General features: G+C 38.2%; 1 protein-coding gene across 1 annotated transcript; it reads left to right on the top strand.

The window, feature by feature from the left end:
- Nucleotides 1-12,427: 12,427 nt before the first annotated feature.
- On the top strand, nt 12,428-17,110 carry ppp1r3c2b (protein phosphatase 1 regulatory subunit 3C2, duplicate b). Its single transcript, XM_056246915.1, has 3 exons — nt 12,428-12,577; nt 12,687-12,779; nt 15,964-17,110. Exons 2-3 carry the CDS (start codon nt 12,757-12,759, stop codon nt 16,721-16,723), a joined length of 783 nt encoding a protein of 260 aa, XP_056102890.1. The 5' UTR covers nt 12,428-12,577; nt 12,687-12,756; the 3' UTR covers nt 16,724-17,110.
- Nucleotides 17,111-19,121: the final 2,011 nt, after the last annotated feature.

Raw genomic sequence — 19,121 nt, 5'->3', positions numbered from 1 at the left:
GGAATATGAACATGATGAGTCTTCATACATGGCTGTTTAAGAAATGAAAAGCTACACACTCCATCAATGAGCTGTTGCCACACATATAACATGCCAGAAACATAATAATCACTGCAATAATGATCCAATCACAGACTCTTAAAAATTTGCATATTTAAATCCAAACAGCGACTTTTTTTATTGTAATGTATTGCAACTGAATATTTTAATGTTTATTTCTCTGCCCAATGTTGGCTTCCTCCATTCTGAATGCCTTACTAACTAACATGCATGAACTTTAAAAGTTAAATTTCATGATGCAATAAAAATAATATTTTTAAAATAATCGTATTAACCCTATAAAGCCTGCTAAATCATATTTAATACATGAATTTCCGAGTTCTCTAAATTATCAACATGATCAAAACTTTGCTGTAAAACCTGTCGCACATAATCTACAACATGCTTTCTGTCGTCTGATTGATAGTTTTTAGACCTTTTTTTTAGCAAGTAAAAGGTATTTTAGTATAATTTTAAAAATGTCCACCTTCAGGTCACTGTACACGTGTATTTTGCTGTGGAATCTTTACTGATTATACTGGTCTTTGCTAGAAGAATAAAACGAAGCATTTAAATATCTTAATAAGACATTATTGGGAAGTATAAAAAGCGACGACTGATTTATATGCATTTTATGTCAATAGTCTGTTGTAAAGATCTCATTGATTTACATTACATTCTTTTTGGCCATATAAACATCATATTTGAGCCCCTGAGAAGCTCAATATATCATAAATTGAGTTTTGATGAAACAGTAAATAACACCCATGATGCCCTGATCTCACCGTGTGACCCGACTCTGGCTGATAATTGCCTAATCTCCCTCTTATTCCACCTTGAGCAATACACCAGTTGCTCCACATCCCGTCCGACTCTTTAACGTGACTCGTGTGGTGTACGTGATCGTTCCTCCGTGTGCGTGAATTATACACCTGGGATTATGTGTATAGTGGCTTCACATGTTGAAACCTCTACCTACAAGCCTGAACCAGTATCCAAAAATTATGTTTATTGTTGTTCCAATATTATGAAATGTGTGATTCACCGAAGCCTCGTACACATGTGAGAGTCTCATCTAGTGTCATGATTCACATCATGGAAATGTGGCCAAGAAACTACTAAACCCTCGTAATACAGTGTAACTGGTTGTTACTGGTATAGAGTAATTTAGTATATAGGTATATTAGTATACTGTAGATTATATATACATAGTACAGACAAATTCGAGTGACCAACTTGAACAGCCGCAAAATTTCACCGATCAACATTAAATGTGATCGCACCTTGAAGTCACCATGAAATCAAAATGGACAATTCCTCTTTTTTATGGAATATTGCACTATTTATTATAAATGATTTCTCCCTGCATATCATTAGCCTACGTTTTTAAATTCATGTTTCTGGTAATCTTGAATCAGAATAACTCCCTTTTGCAGCATCTCTTCTCTTCTCTGATGACGAGGGCGGGGCAATAACCTGTCAATCACATGAGATCAGCCAATAGCAAACCACAACCATCCAATCAATTCCCTACTGACAAAATCAAGCCCCGCCCACATTTCCTCTTGTTCCAGAAGCCGTTTCACTCTGATATACACTCACCTAAAGGATTATTAGGAACACCACACTAGTGTTTGACCCCCTTTCGCCTTAATTCTACGTGGCATTGATTCAACAAGGTGCTGAAAGCATTCTTTAGAAATGTTGGCCCATATTGATAGGATAGCATCTTGCAGTTGATGGAGATTTGTGGGATGCACATCCAGGGCACAAAGCTCTCGTTCCACCACATCCCAAAGATGCTCTATTGGGTTGAGATCTGGTGACTGTGGGGGCCATTTTAGTACAGTGAACTCATTGTCATGTTCAAGAAACCAATTTGAAATGATTCGAGCTTTGTGACATGGTGCATTATCCTGCTGGAAGTAGCCATCAGAGGATGGGTACATGGTGGCCATAAAGGGATGGACATGGTCAGAAATAATGCTCAGGTAGGCCGTGGCATTTAAACGATGCCCAATTGGCACTAAGGGGCCTAAAGTGTGCCAAGAAAACATCCCCCACACCATTACACCACCACCACCAGCCTGCACAGTGGTAACAAGGCATGATGGATTCATGTTCACATTCTGTTTACGCCAAATTCTGACTCTACCATCTGAATGTCTCAACAGAAATCGAGACTCATCAGACCAGGCAACATTTTTCCAGTCTTCAACTGTCCAATTTTGGTGAGCTCTTGCAAATTGTAGCCTCTTTTTCATATTTGTAGTGGAGATGAGTGGAAGACGGTGGGGTCTTCTGCTGTTGTAGCCCATCCGCCTCAAGGTTGTGCGTGTTGTGGCTTCACAAATGCTTTGCTGCATACCTCGGTTGCAACGAGTGGTTATTTCAGTCAAAGTTGCTCTTCTATCAGCTTGAATCAGTCGGCCCATTCTCCTCTGACCTCTAGCATCAACAAGGCATTTTCGCCCACAGGACTGCCGCATACTCAATGTTTTTCCCTTTTCACACCATTCTTTGTCAACCCTAGAAATGGTTGTGTGTGAAAATACCAGTAACTGAGCAGATTGTGAAATACTCAGACCGGCCCGTCTGGCACCAACAACCATGCCACGCTCAAAATTGCTTAAATCACCTTTCTTTCCCATTCTGACATTCAGTTTGGAGTTCAGGAGATTGTCTTGACCAGGACCACACCCCTAAATGCATTGAAGCAACTGCCATGTGATTGGTTGATTAGATAATTGCATTAATGAGAAATTGAACAGGTGTTCCTAATAATCCTTTAGGTGAGTGTACATCATGATAGAGAAGAAAAGATTGTCACAACTTCCGTTTCATGCCGACTTTGTCACAATGTTGACAGAATTAGTTTTATCATGCAGAAATAAGTAAATTAATATCTTTGTGACTTTGTCACTAAAAAAATTTAAGTTCTGTCTTCATTTACTCATCCTTATGTTGTTCAAAACCTGTATGACTTTTTTCTGTGGAACATTAAGAAGATATTTTGAATTCCAAAAAACATTTATAATAATAGCTGCATGCAGTAATTATCGGGGTTCAAGGCCTTTAAGCACATTCGTAAAAAGCACATTCGTATTATGTTTTATTTGGCAAGCATGTAACCACTAAGATCATAGATGGAAAAGACCATTTACAGGCAATTTATTAAGGAAATGTAGTAGTTTTAAAGCTTTTTAACAGTTTTCAAAGCTGAGCCAAAAACCTAGGACTAGTTTGCTAAAGTAGGTTTTTGAAATAATCTCCAATATTTAACAAATGGTTCGATTGACAGGGTTGGTCCTAGAGGTTGCTCAGAGTTCTACCATATGGTATGAATGTCGTGGGCATGTGTGAAAAATCATGTGATAAACAATCCTTTAAGGCCCTTGCACACTGAGTCCGAAATTCGTGATTCGGTGGCTCTGAATTGTCAAAACACCATTCAAACTGCTTGCTACGGATGCGAAAAACGCAGAAAATCGAACCTGGTCCGAATTTTATTATGATGGACGAAAGTTTCGGAGGCAGTGTGCAAGCGTGATTGACATAACGTGAGTTCGTATTTATTTTTTAAAATTGCGAAAATTTCGGACATGAATTTCGGACTCAGTGTGCAAGGGCCTTTACACTCGTGAAAAACGCAAAGGCGCCCCCCCATTGGCCAATTTCTTCCAAATTTCTCTCAAGCCTCTATGGCCGTGAGTCAAACAGGCCCAGAGAGTTTTGTTCAAATCGGCCTCTATTTAACTCGTCTGTCAGCTGCTCGAACTTCATTGGCCGATGATTTTTCGAGATATATGAATGTCCTCGTAGAAAAGTGCACCACCTTGGACAAAGACACCGCATGCCATTTTCAAGTCAATCGGACTGACTGTTGCGTAGCTATAGCCATTTTCATGTTTTATTTTTTCATTTAATAGCGCCACCAAGTGGCTAATCGCTGCGTCCTTTTTCACGCGACCACAGACCGAGCCCACACATAGGTGAACCAATTTATGGAAATTATCTCATTCTGTTCAAGTGGAATAGCCGTTTTAGTAAAAGCAAACATTTTGGCATCCTGTCGCGGTCGTCAATTTCGAAATTTCTACTTTTTTAAAGGGGTGGTTGATTATGATCTCATTTTAAGTTAGTGTGTAATGTTGCTATTTGAGCATAAACAGCATCTGCAAAGTTACAATTCTCAAAGTTCAAAGCAAAGGGAGATATTTGCTTTCAAAGAAATCGTTTTTTAGGACTACAACAAACGGCTGGTAGAGACTACACGAGCTTCCTCCTGGGATAGTGACATCACTAACCCTAAAATTTACATAAGGCCCGCCCCCTGAACACACAAGTGTTGAGAAGAGGAAGAGCTGTAGTGGAGCACATTTGTGAGTTCAAGCTCAAGCTGTTGCATCCGTCTCTTCACATGCAATACAGTTCGTAACACAAATGCAATACCATGTCACTCTGTAGGCATCTTACAACCGTTCCCACACGAGAGGTTTTATAGATTATAATGACAGAGTATGCTAATTGAAGTTAGTTAACTCCACATCATCAGCAACATAAATTCATCAACTAACCATTCAGAAATGTCCTGTTGTTTTACATGTTGTCACTTCTTCTTGAGTCTCTTCATCATTGTCCGACTCCGGTTTAAACATAAAAGGCAGCACAGTTTCTAACATTTTAGTTAGTGTCTGCGTGAGGCAATCGGAGCTGCTAACACACACACACACACACACACACACACACACACACACACACACACACACACACACACACACAAGCTCTTGAAGCTCCGCCCTCAGTGCCGGGAGCAGCAGCTCATTTGCATTTAAAGGGACACGCACAAAATGACGCGTTTTTAATGACCCTCAAATAGGGACAACTTTTATATGCTGTAAAAAATGATCTGTCAGGTATTTTGAGCTAAAACTTCACATACCAGACTGATCTCATGAAATGGCGTATGTATGACACGCCAATTCGTATTTACATTTTTGGCGTGCTATCAACACGCATAATCGCTTTTCAGCGTGTTTATCAACGCCTTTGACTTAACGTTATATTACTGTATTATGTATATATAAATATATGACCTACCCCAACCCCGTCCCTAAACCTACCCGTCACTGGGGTTAATACCATTTATGAGTCTTCTCCTACCATCCTAGGAAAAGAAATATCGCTCCACAGATGTAGATATAGATTTTGCTTCGTTTCGCTCGGACATTTAACGGCGTACACATACACGCGGAATCACTCGGACATTTAATGGCGTAGACATACACGCAAAAGATTTCGGCGTGGACATACACGCGGATAGCTCAAAATGCGTATAAATAACACGCCACTTGACTTGAAAGTGGCGTGTATGTTTACGCAAAGTCATGATGTCATGTTGCACATACACACTCTGGGGACAACAGAGACTTATTTTACATATTGTACAATTGTATATTAATAATTTAATATAATTATTGCCAATCAGACTCCAGAGAATCTTTCTGCACTGGTTTGGTTCCGATCGGGTGAGAAACCGAGGACTAGTTTGCAAAAGTAAGTTTTTCGAAAAATTCAAAATACCCCAAAATTTCATCAGGGTGACGATCAAATCCAATTTAAGACTGCGTTATGACCCATTACATACTTTTGATCACTGTAATCGATCGGGGGGAGCCTTGGTGACGTTGGGCTGGGTACTACCATCCCTCAAAGTTTCAAGTCTCTACGACTTATGGTTTGGTCTGACCGATCCCTTTTAGGGGAGAATGCTGATCCTTGGAAATTTTAACAATTACAATAGGGTTTCAGTTGTACGTATTTGAACACCTAATCAATTTGAACCGTTTTTGTCTAAACATTAAAAGCCAATGGGGTCCAAAACAACATTGGACCTAATTGATTTGTACAGACAAAAACAAACAAACAAAAAAACACTGAAAACACAAAATATCTTTTATGTTCTGAAGAAGAAATAAAGTCATATAGGTTTGGAAAGACTTTTCATTTTTCTATCACGTTAAATGTCATTTAATTAGAAATTGATGAGAATTGCTGTTGTTCTTTTATCACTACTTTACCACACCCAGGCTTCACTGACGTCAATAAATAAACTTCTTGGTAAAGTGGGGATTTTTGAAAACTGTCAACGTTAACTCATTAGCATCTGCCACAGCTTCCGATTTCACACTGCCTTCCTTTAAGCGACAGGAACCCACACTGTCCATCATCAGTACTGGCATAAACCATAGAGAACTGTTAATCTGTTTCCACAAAACTAGGTCACAATCCAGCTATTGGCTAATGCATTGTGCAAATATACTGGAATGAATAGTGAAGTCTAATGTTATGAGGCACAGGAAGTCCACACATCCACCAATTGTCAGGAAACAAACAAGACATCTGTAAAGTTGCATGAAGTCATGAGGCAACCTCGGGCATTTAAAAAACATTGCTTCAGATATGAAAAAATATTCCCAACCTGAGGGTATACAGTACACGGAAAGATTTGGATTTTGCCTATCAAACTGAATAAAATGAGATTCTGTGCCTCAGTTTGAGAGGAAGTCTGTTTCAGTTCAAAAGTGACTGTTATTAGTGTTGATGATGCTAAATGATATCCAGTGTGAGTTCATATGAACACATTTCCGGTTTGGTGTTGATGAAGGGCTTCTTGATTCTCACTGATGGTTTTGAGACAAAAGAGGTTTGGAAACACTGATCTTGGGTGTTTTGTCTTTCTCTGACAGACACCCACGGATCCGCTTGAAGTCGTTTCAAAGATCTGCACAGCAGTGTGTTTCTGCCGGATTCGAGAGCTGTCATCATTATGCATTTTCATCCTAAAAAAACAAGTCAGACATTTCACATCCAGAGTCATATCTCATTTTAACTCTGTAATGTTTTCAGTTTGAGGCTTTCTTCACAAAATACCCCCAAGTTTGATAATGTCAATGTGATTTTACACAGCAACATGGCTTTTTATGACTTTTTAATTAATTCAGCGATGTTAAACTAGCAAGCTAGTTTTGAAAGCATAAGATCCCACCCTCCCTTTAAAGCCACGCCTCCTTCAAAACATGAACGCGGACAGCAGAGTCTGCAACGCATTACAAGAGACGGCGTTAAACTAACTCATGTCTCAAAGCACATAACATTACAATAAAAATGAATGAAAACAACTTAAAGAGCACTGACCTGTACCACCTGACTGCTGCAGATTCATTTCGGCGTTGATGGTGTTGCCATTGAAACGCATAAATCCGAGTCTGAGGACGTGTACAGCTCTAGATAGAACGGCACGGGTTGCCATCTCTTAATTATGGTAATTACAACATGGCATGATAAACTTGCAGAGGTGGGACCAAGTCATTGTTTTGCAAGTCACAAGTAAGTCTCGAGTCTTTACATTAAAGTCCCAAGTCAAGTCCCAAGTCAAGACAGACAAGTCCCAAGTCAAGTCCCAAGTCAAGACAGACAAGTCCCAAGTCAAGTCCCAAGTCAAGTCCCAAGTCAAGTTTCAACTCAAGTCCCAAGTCAAGTCCCAAGTCAAGACAGACAAGTCCCAAGTCAAGTCCCAAGTCAAGACAGACAAGTCCCAAGTCAAGACAGACAAGTCCCAAGTCAAGACAGACAAGTCCCAAGTCAAGTCCCAAGTCAAGACAGACAAGTCCCAAGTCAAGACAGACAAGTCCCAAGTCAAGACAGACAAGTCCCAAGTCAAGTCCCAAGTCAAGACAGATAAGTCCCAAGTCAAGTCCCAAGTCAAGACAGACAAGTCCCAAGTCAAGTCAAGACAGATAAGTCCCAAGTCAAGTCCCAAGTCAAGACAGACAAGTCCCAAGTCAAGTCCCAAGTCAAGACAGATAAGTCCCAAGTCAAGTCCCAAGTCAAGACAGACAAGACAGACAAGTCCCAAGTCAAGACAGATAAGTCCCAAGTCAAGACAGACAAGTCCCAAGTCAAGTCCCAAGTCAAGACAGACAAGTCCCAAGTCAAGTCCCAAGTCAAGACAGACAAGTCCCAAGTCAAGTCTCGAGTCAAGACAGGCAAGTCCAAGTCAAGTTGCAAGACCTCGAGTTTAAGCTTCAAGTCTTAAACAAGTCATTAGTGCTTTTTGCACAAATTACTGTCTCAGTGTTAATTACTATAGTAAATGAAATGTATATAATTTATATCAGGAAGGCTTTTAAAATATGTTCATGACATATGTTTATGTCTTTGCATTTGAACACTTGTCTACTTACATAACGTATTTCCTGTATAGTGTTCAAGTGTGTGTGAAGACTGCGGCTGCGTCCCAAATCGCATTCTCTCTTGAGTAGGTACTTATTTTGAATAATGAATTACTTAAGGACCACTAAAAAAGTATGTTCTATATAGTATGAATGTAATCTGGACATACTACGTTCGGCATGTAGTCATTATCACGTGACCTACCAGCGTCGCTTCACTATCATTCACAAAACCTCTCCCGGGGCCTCATGGGATAGTAAAGTGTCCATCATATACACACTTCAGAATCTTGCCAAAAATAGTAGATCATCCGGGTACTTTTCACCAACACTTTTATGAGTACTGTGAATTTAGACATACTTTTATACTGTTTTTCACCTACTATATAGTAGGGAAGTATGCAATTTCAAGTGTGATCACTTTTGATTACCCGATGGGACACACATATATTGTCACGAATGCCAGCTGGATATCCATCAGAGAGCAGTCCGCCCTAGTCCATTGTCGTCTATCACAAACTACATTTCCCAGAACCCATTTCCCAGACTGATTGGGCCTAATTGTTTTCAGCTGAGCTTCATTAGCTTGTTAGGCTTTGCCTATACGAGTCCTATGTTCTCTGTCATTCATTGCTAAGTCTTGTATGTGGCCACACTGCATCTCTGAGCACTCGCTCTCTGGTTTCCCCGTCTCATGGTTTGGACCTTTTGACTGGTTTCTTTGAATTACCCTGTTTTGTACTGCTTGCCTAGCCTGGCTAACGCCAGACCCAATCTCGTTGAGAATTGGGTCTGGGAACCACATGTTCATTTTCTCGTATTTGAGGCGTGGTTTACGAATGCCCAGAGCCGTTTATTGGGTGCTAAGAATGTCTATCAAATGCGCCTGTACGTAGCTCATAGCCAATCGTTTCGATTATACCAGATGACGTATGTAGAGCGACAGAAATTAGACGAGGGAGCATAGCGAGGGAGACGACGATGGCTGATGGGTCAGAGATTTATGTGTAGCCTACACGATGGCGTGTATCTAACGGCCGTTTCACACCGCATGCGTGAGCGGCGCGTATTTTTTCGGCGTGCATGTTAAGCAATGAGTGCATTCACACCGGGAGCAGCGCGTGAGCGTCGAGCAGGAGCGGCGCGTGAGCAGCGGTGAAGCGGGGGTTTCGAATCTGTTTTTTGCTGCATTGCTCACGCTAAATTAAAGTGAAAGCACACTTTTGATGGACAAAAATAAATGTGATTTCACACAAAAATTGCCCAAAATGCACAGAATTAGCATGTCTAGTGAGTTTTAACAAGAACTTGAGTAGGCAAATAAAAGAAAATAAAGACTCTAAAATATTTATAGAAGATTTACCCGGTAAAAACTTGTTTTTAATTATTCAGTTTGGGTGAAAGTTGTGTATTATATAAATAAAAAAAACTGAAGTAAACTAGCCAGAAAATATTATATATAAACGTTCTTTTAGTTCATGTAACGTTAACACACAGACAGCTACAGGCTAGCACAACCCAAATCAAACCCGAGTGTGTGGTTTATTTGTGTGTTTTGTTTTTTATCCGCGGAGTTGCGGTCTTGTAAACATCGAAAGTATGACTGAAACTAATAGATTGGAGCCATTTTCTGGGTTGTTTTGTTGTATTACATTTAACTTATATGCGAATGTTGTACACCTCCCATTACAAACTTTCAAGACTATCAATGTTATAAAATGACCAACTTCTAAAAACAAATGTATAGTTGTTTTTGTAAAGAATTGCTCGCTTATATATAATGCCGAAGTCATATTTCAATGTCTTTGGAAAACAAGAAAAAACACAAAATGACTTAAGCAATTATGCTATGAGGCTAACGATATGTAGCTTTGGAGCCGCTGCTGTGACACTGTACAAACGCTTCCAGTGTGAATACTCTCGCGCGTCTGCAGCTGCAGTGACGATGTAGTTACGCTGACGCGCTGCTCAAATGCCGCTCACGCTTGCGGTGTGAAACCTATATGTGAAACGGCCGTAAGGCTGCATCGAAAGGTAACTTCGCGTCTACTGCCATGTTTGATCCATAGGTATAAACAAACTGCTTCGGTGTGTCGCATAGACGCGTCATCGTCTTGCTGCTCCCTCCCCGTTCTGTGATTGGTTCCCTAAATGAGGCGAAAAATCTGGCCATGGTATCCAGACTGCCTTTCAGCGTGAATTGAATCGCGCTGCGGTAAGGCAGTATGGGGAAACCCAGGCTACTGCTTGCCTTGGTCTTACTCTTGACCCTCAGCCTGTTTTTGTACTATGATTCAGGATTACCCCTATAATAAAGACTGCGTTTGGATCCTCAACCCTCAGAGCACTTACTTTACGTGACACTTATAGTGTTGTAAAAGTGTGTTCACTGAGCTTTATTTTGATTTTCAATGCTTTGCATTTTAAAATAAACTCATAAATGTCTGTTCAGTAGTCCCTATGTAGCTAACAGATTTAGTAGGCTAATTGTGGTGTTGTTTTTCTAATTTAACAATAAAAAGCAGTTGCAAATGTTGTACAAAATATACATTCACATCTTTGGATCAATAAAATGGGCAACACTTTGTGTTTCACTAGCAAATTGTATGTAATATCTAAATAATTTACCAGTGGAATGTTTCCCTCAGCATCTTGTGATTTCAGGCCATGCGAGTTCCTAAACATGATGCATGATGGGATACGCTAAACATTTGATGAATGTATATTTAGGTTTTCTAATATTTCTATATTTTCTATTTATACTTTTGGCCCTATTGACTTAAAGTCTCTGAAAGTCTAAAGAAAATTAAGTCTCTTAGTTCACACTAGTGAACTAAAGATGAGTCTCGATCCGCTTCCAAACCGTTCAAAATAATGAAATATGAACACAACACGGTCCAAACACATGTAAACGAACCAAAAACAGGACATGATGTCACAAGATGCGAACCTAAAAAGGACAGAATGCATAGTTTCGTCACAAAATATATACGTAATAAAAGCAGACGAGGTTGTGAACGAATCCGGTGTTAAATTGCCAATGTGAACGCTAAGCGGGTCAGGACTAAATGTTTTTTTTTTTGGTCCATACCAAATGAACCAACCAAACTAAATGTGTGAACAGAGCAATCGCACTAGAGTTCGTTTTAATCCAACCGAACCTGCCAAATGTGAAAACACCCTTAAAACACTCTTCACACTGCAGTGGAATTTGCTATAGGCTGGAAATGCTCATTGATTTTAAAGTTAATCAAGCATATATGGGTGTGTTTTTAATCCTTAGTCATTTACACTGCTTATCATTACCAAATTTGTCAGAGGCAAACAGTCAGTGAGTCAGATTGGCGTTTCTGTATTCGAGGCATTGATTGGCAAAGGCTCAAACCACAGTGATTCCTGTATACGTGCGGAACGACAGGTCTGATATGCTGATGGTGATTCTCTCTTATTGCTCTGCCTCTCTTTGTAAAGAAGCTCAAGCATGAAGAATGAAAGCCTAATGAGGTTAAACATCACGCTCGCTGGTTTGCTTTATGCCTAAATGGCCCCGAGGAGTTTCCATGCTTTTGCTCATTGTCCAAAGGCATAATTATGTTAATTTCACTCTTACATAAATGGCATTGAATAGAAATATCATGACTGTCTTTCCAGATTTGTTGGAAGCATTGAGAATGGCACAACTGCCACTCATTTTGTCAAGTAAATGAGCCATGCATGCATATTAATGCATTTCTTATGCACAAAGCCCTTTTTTTTGTAAATAAATAACTAACTTGTTATATAGTAATCCATCCACTTAAACAAAAAATTAAATAATCCACAATTTCTTGAAATGGCATCTCCATGTTCCACATTGCTTTGTTCTAGCTTATTTGTACTATTTTATTGTATACAACAAATATTTTGGTATATTGCATGTAGTGTATTGTAGATATAATGTGTGATTTTCCTTATACAGTGCATTCATATAAATATTTTTTTCATAAATTCACGTCTCTGATACTCGTCAAGTTTGGCATAGGATTTAGTCTCCTGTACTCTTTAGCCCACAGATCAGGTCATAAATAGCTGGTTAAGTCCTGTCCTGTGTAAAGCTCATTGGCTTGAGTTTGGAGGAGGGATCAAGCGTCTATAAAAGATGAAGTGACGCAAGATTTCTCATAACGCTTCCTGAAGCTCAACCGAGGTAGTCAGAGACATCACAAACGTGTCCTTTATTACAAAAATAAAATAAATAAACAACACAAAAGATCATATTTTTTAAGGATTTCAGCGGATAATGCAATGATCAAAATAAAAGCACAGTAAGAGTTTTTTTTTTTACTTTGTTTTAGAAAGTTGGGTAAAATATGCACTGGACAATTATTATTTTACTAACTTGCTTTAAAACCACTTGCATGTATGTTTTTACAGCATCGGCTCAGTTTAAGGTGTGTGGACACTGTGGGGGAAAAGGAATTGTGAAGGAGGATTTCACGATTATATGCTGAAGATGACTTGTGCAAAGTAAGTTTATTGTTTGATTAAGGCAAAATAGTAAACCCAGGGATCCCAGTCCTTGAAAACCTAGAAATATTGGGGAATTAAAAAAATAAAATAAAAATCAGATTGTTCCAGGACTGACCAAGTAATGGAAAGTAATAAAATTGGTCACAAAAAAATCATGGGAATTTCTGTGGTCAATATTTTTCTCAACTTCAACTTGAAATTACTGTTTGTGAGTGCAAAACAACTGATTTTTGGGATAAGGGATAAAATATGTTTAAGATGTTAGTTTTTTATTTAATACATTATTATAAGTTGATATATTAGTAGCTAAACAACGGTCTCAGCTAATGAACCATGTAAGGGAACAGGTTATGATAATGTTTTTTTCTAAAAATGTACATTTACTTACTTCATAAACTTAATTTGTCGACTCAGACGCATTAAAAAGCATGCTATTTTAGCTATTTATTTGATCCATCCAAAAACAGTGTAAAGTCTTTAATTATGTACTATTTGTGTTCAGTAATAGAGCTAAGTGATAAAAATATATTCTCTACATTTAGTTTTTCGCACTATTATATTAACAATCCAGTTCATAATTCCTTAATTCTCTACCCTCCTTTTTAATATTAAGCATATATAACCAATGATCTTAGGTAAATAAGAAATAAATATCATGTAGTTCAGTTGATGTTTTAATATTTTTAACACAATAAACTGAAAAAATAATAAAATATTTCTTTCAATATTAACAGGAACCTTCATCTGGTGTTGACAAAGGTCTTACTGAGGTTACAACAGATTTAAGTATTCGCAAATGTTTTTTCAAACAACTCATTGACAAGACAACTAGATTAACTAATATTAAATTAAATTCTAGATCCTTCCAGTTAATGTCCTTACAAACAGGTGTGAGTGAGAGAGAGAGTGTGTGTGTGTGTGCGCACACGCACAGTAGATGTAAAGATGTTATGTATACATGGCATGTAAATCAGGCCAAATATATACAGTATGTAAATAAAGTCATGAATCAACCTTAGAATAATTTCCCATATGCAAAAAAAACCCAGACATAACAGTCAGACATAAAACCTGACAGAGTTGACAAAACTGAATATTTTTCCATCTTAACCACATGTTGTACAGTGGAGCTCTCTCCGACAGCGAGTGACACACAAACCCGCCTCTCCTCACTCACTCGATTATTTTGCTCCGGATGAATATTGCTGGTGTTTCAGAGCTTGTGTTTCAGCGTTGGATTGGGCGTATTCAGCATAATATTACTCATTCCCGCAGATTTTTTGCACAAACACCCAAAGTGCGTCACATAAATTTGTTTCTCACTACTACATTTAGTTCTTTTTCGCTGCTTATTTCTCTTAAACAGTCAAATACACACAAAATAATGTCAAAATGCAGATCTTGACGAGTATTCACGTAAAAACAGTCATGTTTTAAGTGAAAGTAAACAGTTGAGAAAGAAACGCATGTGTAACAGTGTAATGGATCCGTGCATCGGTTCTTAAAGTGACAGCAGCCTAATATTCCTGCTAACAAATTATGAGATAATATTAAAAAGATCTATATGGCAGTTTTTCCCCATGGTATCGATGTCAAAATTGTGGCCAGTGAAAATGCTGAGTGGAAAGCCACTAGTCACAGCGACTGCAAAAAAAGTTTGTCAAGCCTTGATTATAAAGTAAAGCGAATCCTGCAAATAATCATTGGTTACACTTTATTTTAAGGTGTCATTGTTACAGTGTAATTATATATTAAGGTACTACTGAGTAATATTAAGCAACTACATGTACTTACTATAGGGTTAGGGTAGGATTAGGATTTAGTTGCATGTAATTATCCATAATTTACTGATATTATTACTATGGTAAGTACAGTAAATGTAACATATGTAATAGGGGTGGTGAAAAAAATCGATTATTGATTAATCGCGATTATGTTATGGACGAGTATGAATCGATTATTACATTTTCAAAAATCGATTTTTTATTATATAAAAAAAAAAAAATTTCATTATTTTATTTTGTAAAAAATGTTATACCGGAAGTTGAACGTCACGAACGCGCCCAGTTCCAGTAGCAAGCGCGTGTAACGGCAGCCAGAGCGAGTGAGAGCAGGTGTGCCGGAGACACACTGGCTGCGTGGCGTGAGCGTCTCAGCTGCGTGGTGTGTCCGTTTTTATTTCGGCTCCCATGTTAACAGGTTAGAGCTTGCACACTGCCTGCATGAGCCGCGCGGAAAACGCGTGCATGCTAGAAATAGAACCGACGCCTATTTTTCACGCGACACGCAAGCGTGTTGGAAGCGTTTCCAGGCAAAATAGAATAGGAAACGATGTTTATATGTCATTTTGTACACGAATACATATTAATAAATTACATTTTGATGTTTGAAAGTCTAGGTTTTGATATAAATTCAGATATCAATGTAATTTAAACAAATAATAATAATAATTATCGATTTTCAAATATTGCCATTATTTTTGCCTATATACAAATTTATTTCATTTTTATTTTTTAAACAATCGAGTCCTGGTGTTCACTACAGAGGTCATAGCATAACATATGAATAAAATATCTCTTTTTTTCATTTGTTTCTTATGGTCTTAACAATGTGATTACATGAAGAAGAAAAAAAACAGCCAGTGTGTCTCCGGCCTAACGAGCGTTGCTTGCTACAACACCTTGTCTTTCAAGAAGAAAATTGTCCAATTTCTACAGTATGTTGGTTCTTATCTACTTCCTAAAGGAAATAAGCCTTTCATTTATTTGTTATTGTTTAGTTCAACTTGATGAGTCACAACACAATGTGATGTATTCATTTCTGTGTTCTACAGAACATAAGCTACATACAAATAATTCTGAAGTTATAACTACACGACACAGAAAGTGCTTTGAGTTGTTGTTACTCAATAAAAGAGTTAAGTAATTCAGCAGCTGACTTTTTTTAATACTGCAAACACTTTGTAGTGGATTTTCGTTTACTGTTGTGAAATGGAAAATCAATAATCGCTAATCGAGAATCGTTAATAATCGAAAATCGACTGTAATCGAATCGGGACTTCAATAATCGTAATCGAATCGAATCGGGAAATCAGACAGATTAACCACCCCTAATATGTAACAAGGAAACCGTAAAATAAAGTGTTACCTAATCATTTTATCCCATTTTTTCCCGTCTCCAGTGTGATTTCTCGGTTTGGCCCGCCTGTCTCCATGAGGTCTGTGGACGTGGGCTTCAGGTGCAGAGGCTCTCCACACATCAACCATCTTCTCACGGGGACATCTCCCAAACCCCTGCGACCCTGCATCTCCCATCCGCCGGTGTTTGAGTTCACACACACTCCCACAACACCCCTGATCAAGAGCGGCCGCCGCACGGAGAAACGCGTCGCGTTCGCGGACGCCAAAGGGCTTTCGCTCATCACAGTGCGCTTGTTCTCCGAGAAAGAGGACAAACCGAACCGCCAACCGCTGAAAATACCACGACTTAAGAAGTTGATCTGCTCCTCAGAGTCAGCTAATAAGACTTCAGGGTTGAGTCTTGGGTTCGAACAGCCCTGCAGAGATTTCCAGGCGTTCAGAACGAGGCTTCAGGATCACATGGTGCTGTTGGAGAGCTGTGACGTCACCAAACGCTGCATTCTGGGAACCGTGCGCGTCAAGAACGTCTGCTTCGAGAAAGCCGTACACATCCGGATTACTTTCGATACGTGGAGCAGTTACCTGGACGTCCCGTGTGCGTACCTGGATCAGAGTTACGGGGAACCTGGAACTGACGTGTTTGAGTTTAACATCAGCGTTCCTGAACGGATTGACGCGCGCGAACGCATCGAGTTCTGCGTGTCTTACTTACCGGCGGCGCTCGGTGCCACTGAATGGGACAATAACAATGGCAAAAACTATTGTATTCATGTGTGTGGCGCTGAATCTGCTGTCGTCTAATGACAGATTCACTGTGTCTGCAGACAGACTGACAGAATGAACAACTTTGCACATCTTTGACCCGTTTAGCACAGAACTGACCAAATGCTGTGCCATGATCACTGTTTTCAGTGTTTCCAGATTATCATTATTTTTTTTGAGATATTTAGTAGGCCTAATCTAACAGAGGTTTATAAATATCTTGCGGGAATGTTTATTGAAGCTTTGCATACTGTGGATATAATGTATTTTATGACAAATGTTTAATTATATCAAATACACATTTTTTTTAAGATTAAGCACTAACATGTTTATAAAACCCTTTCGTACTGTGAATAACTTACAGTTTTTATAGTAAGTATTTTATTATATATAAAATAAAGAGTGGTTAAGTAATATTCACCTGGATTCCTATGGTCATCATTTTTGTGTGTTTATCCTTCCTTATATTTATCTCAGACAGGATTTCTACAGTCAAGGACTTTTTCTGAGATAATCTATTTTTATTCTGTTGGGGTATCTAATTAAGTTACATACCGGTATGTTTCTAGCTAAAACATAATTTAATGTATGACACGACCTGGTATTCCTCAAGGAGGTGCAATCAAATCCCAGGATGTTTTTGGCTTGGTCACTAAGTATAATCCATTTTAATCTATTAATTACCAGGATTGGTGCCTGACATTGGCCTTCGGACTGACGTATGAGAGAACCCTTGATCAGAAAAAGATGTTTACGCATATTGAGAGATTGTTTTTGATCTCACACTGCCATGTTAAATGTCTTGCGTAAAGAAATGATCCCTGCTGAGGTTGCGTTGTGATTGATTTCCTTCATGTGAGAGTTTTAAAGGTCCCGATAAATCCTGCTCTTATCACCAGACAGACAGAGAGATCTGTGTTTGTTCAGACCGCGGTTCAGACTGATTATAAATGGCCTGTTCATAATCTGTCTTGATCAGATTACATGCAGACGCTCTCAGTTATCAAATATTACCATAGAGGTTTTGGAATCAACATCATTGATTTGATGGCTCACATATTGGAATATAAACCGACATTAATTGAATATATATAAAGCTTTAAATATATCATAAACAATTTCAGGCTGTTTTCCATCCTTTTTTTCTTCTTCGTTTTTTCTTTTTTTTTTTACTGCATTTGATATGCTTTAATCAATTTATTCTCCGCCATTGCTTTGACACGTGACTGGTCATTTTGACAGACAAGGTCATAAAAATTATAATCTATTATTAGCCTACCTGTCATTTTAATTTTCACATAATGATAATAAGCCATTTAATAGGCTCCGTTTTTGTTCACGAACTTACAGGACATTAGGCTATTATGCATTTATTTATTGATGAAGAGAAAGTTGAACAGAGACTGCGTCACTTTTCAGGTGTCATCATGAATGTTTGTCCAATAAATCGCAATATGTCTATTTTATCACAAAATTCTAGCAATAAATATAGTTTTTTTTGATGTGGCGCTTCGAGCGAAGCAGAGTGCAAGTGAATGCGATCAATTACTTCCTCTACGTTACAGAACGAAATAAACATGAATGAACATGAAAGAAATATGTTGAAATATACAGTCCAACTTACCGAAATCCATATCATGTCTCTCATGTAATCGCTCAATCAGTGTGAAACAGAAAGACGTCAATAAAACAGCTTGTAAACAATGTCAGGTAACACAGAAAAGCCATTCGTTGACCATTAATAACTTGATAGTCAGCAAGAGCGCACTCGCCACCACGTGGACAGGGGTGAGAATTACAGTTAAAAAGTTACAAGCCTCAGTTTAATGTCAAAATCACTGCTAAAGAAATTCCGTCAGTAAATTATAATAAAAAAAAGTAATTAAAAAAAAAAATATTATTTCCATAATAGATGGACATTTTTCTGTTAACGCGACCTCAGTACCACATTTTAATAAGCATTTTCCAATATTTTATGTTCCATAATGTCTACTGTCCTTGTTGAGAGCTGAACTGAAATAGATTCATTCTCACACAGACAGAAAACCTGCAAAAATAACATGCAGAAAGTCTTAAATGTTTTATTTCTTTAATTTTGTTAAAGCATTCTGTACAATTAATTCAACATTTATATATATTTCAACATACACAAAGACTCATGAGATTCAAATTGATCACAGGTGATTCAAAACCAGGGATTAGACTCTGACACCTCAAATAACGTAATATAAAAATAAAGAAAATCACTTACATAATTCATTAAATATGATTTACACACGATTAGTCTTAACCCGTTTAATCCCAAATTTTTTCTTGCAACTTGAGTACATGCATTTTACTCCTTAGACCTCCCTAACACTCAAACATTATGCCTTTTTTGATTTTATGTTGGTTAAGTTAGTGAAATATTAGGTTTTATACTCGGTCACAATAGTGA

The sequence above is a fragment of the Rhinichthys klamathensis genome, unplaced genomic scaffold (assembly GCF_029890125.1).
Source record: "Rhinichthys klamathensis goyatoka isolate OS25496 unplaced genomic scaffold, OSU_Roscu_1.1 h1tg000040l_1, whole genome shotgun sequence".
Lineage (NCBI taxonomy): Eukaryota > Metazoa > Chordata > Actinopteri > Cypriniformes > Leuciscidae > Rhinichthys > Rhinichthys klamathensis.
This window is presented reverse-complemented; position numbering and strand designations above follow the sequence as displayed.

Excerpts from the sequence above, each read along its gene's own strand:
- ppp1r3c2b (XM_056246915.1), top strand. The coding sequence starts at position 12,757 with ATGCTGAAGATGACTTGTGCAAA. Across the intron at positions 12,780-15,963 it reads CTGAAGATGACTTGTGCAAA|TGTGATTTCTCGGTTTGGCC; the intron begins GTAAGTTTATTG and ends TCCCGTCTCCAG.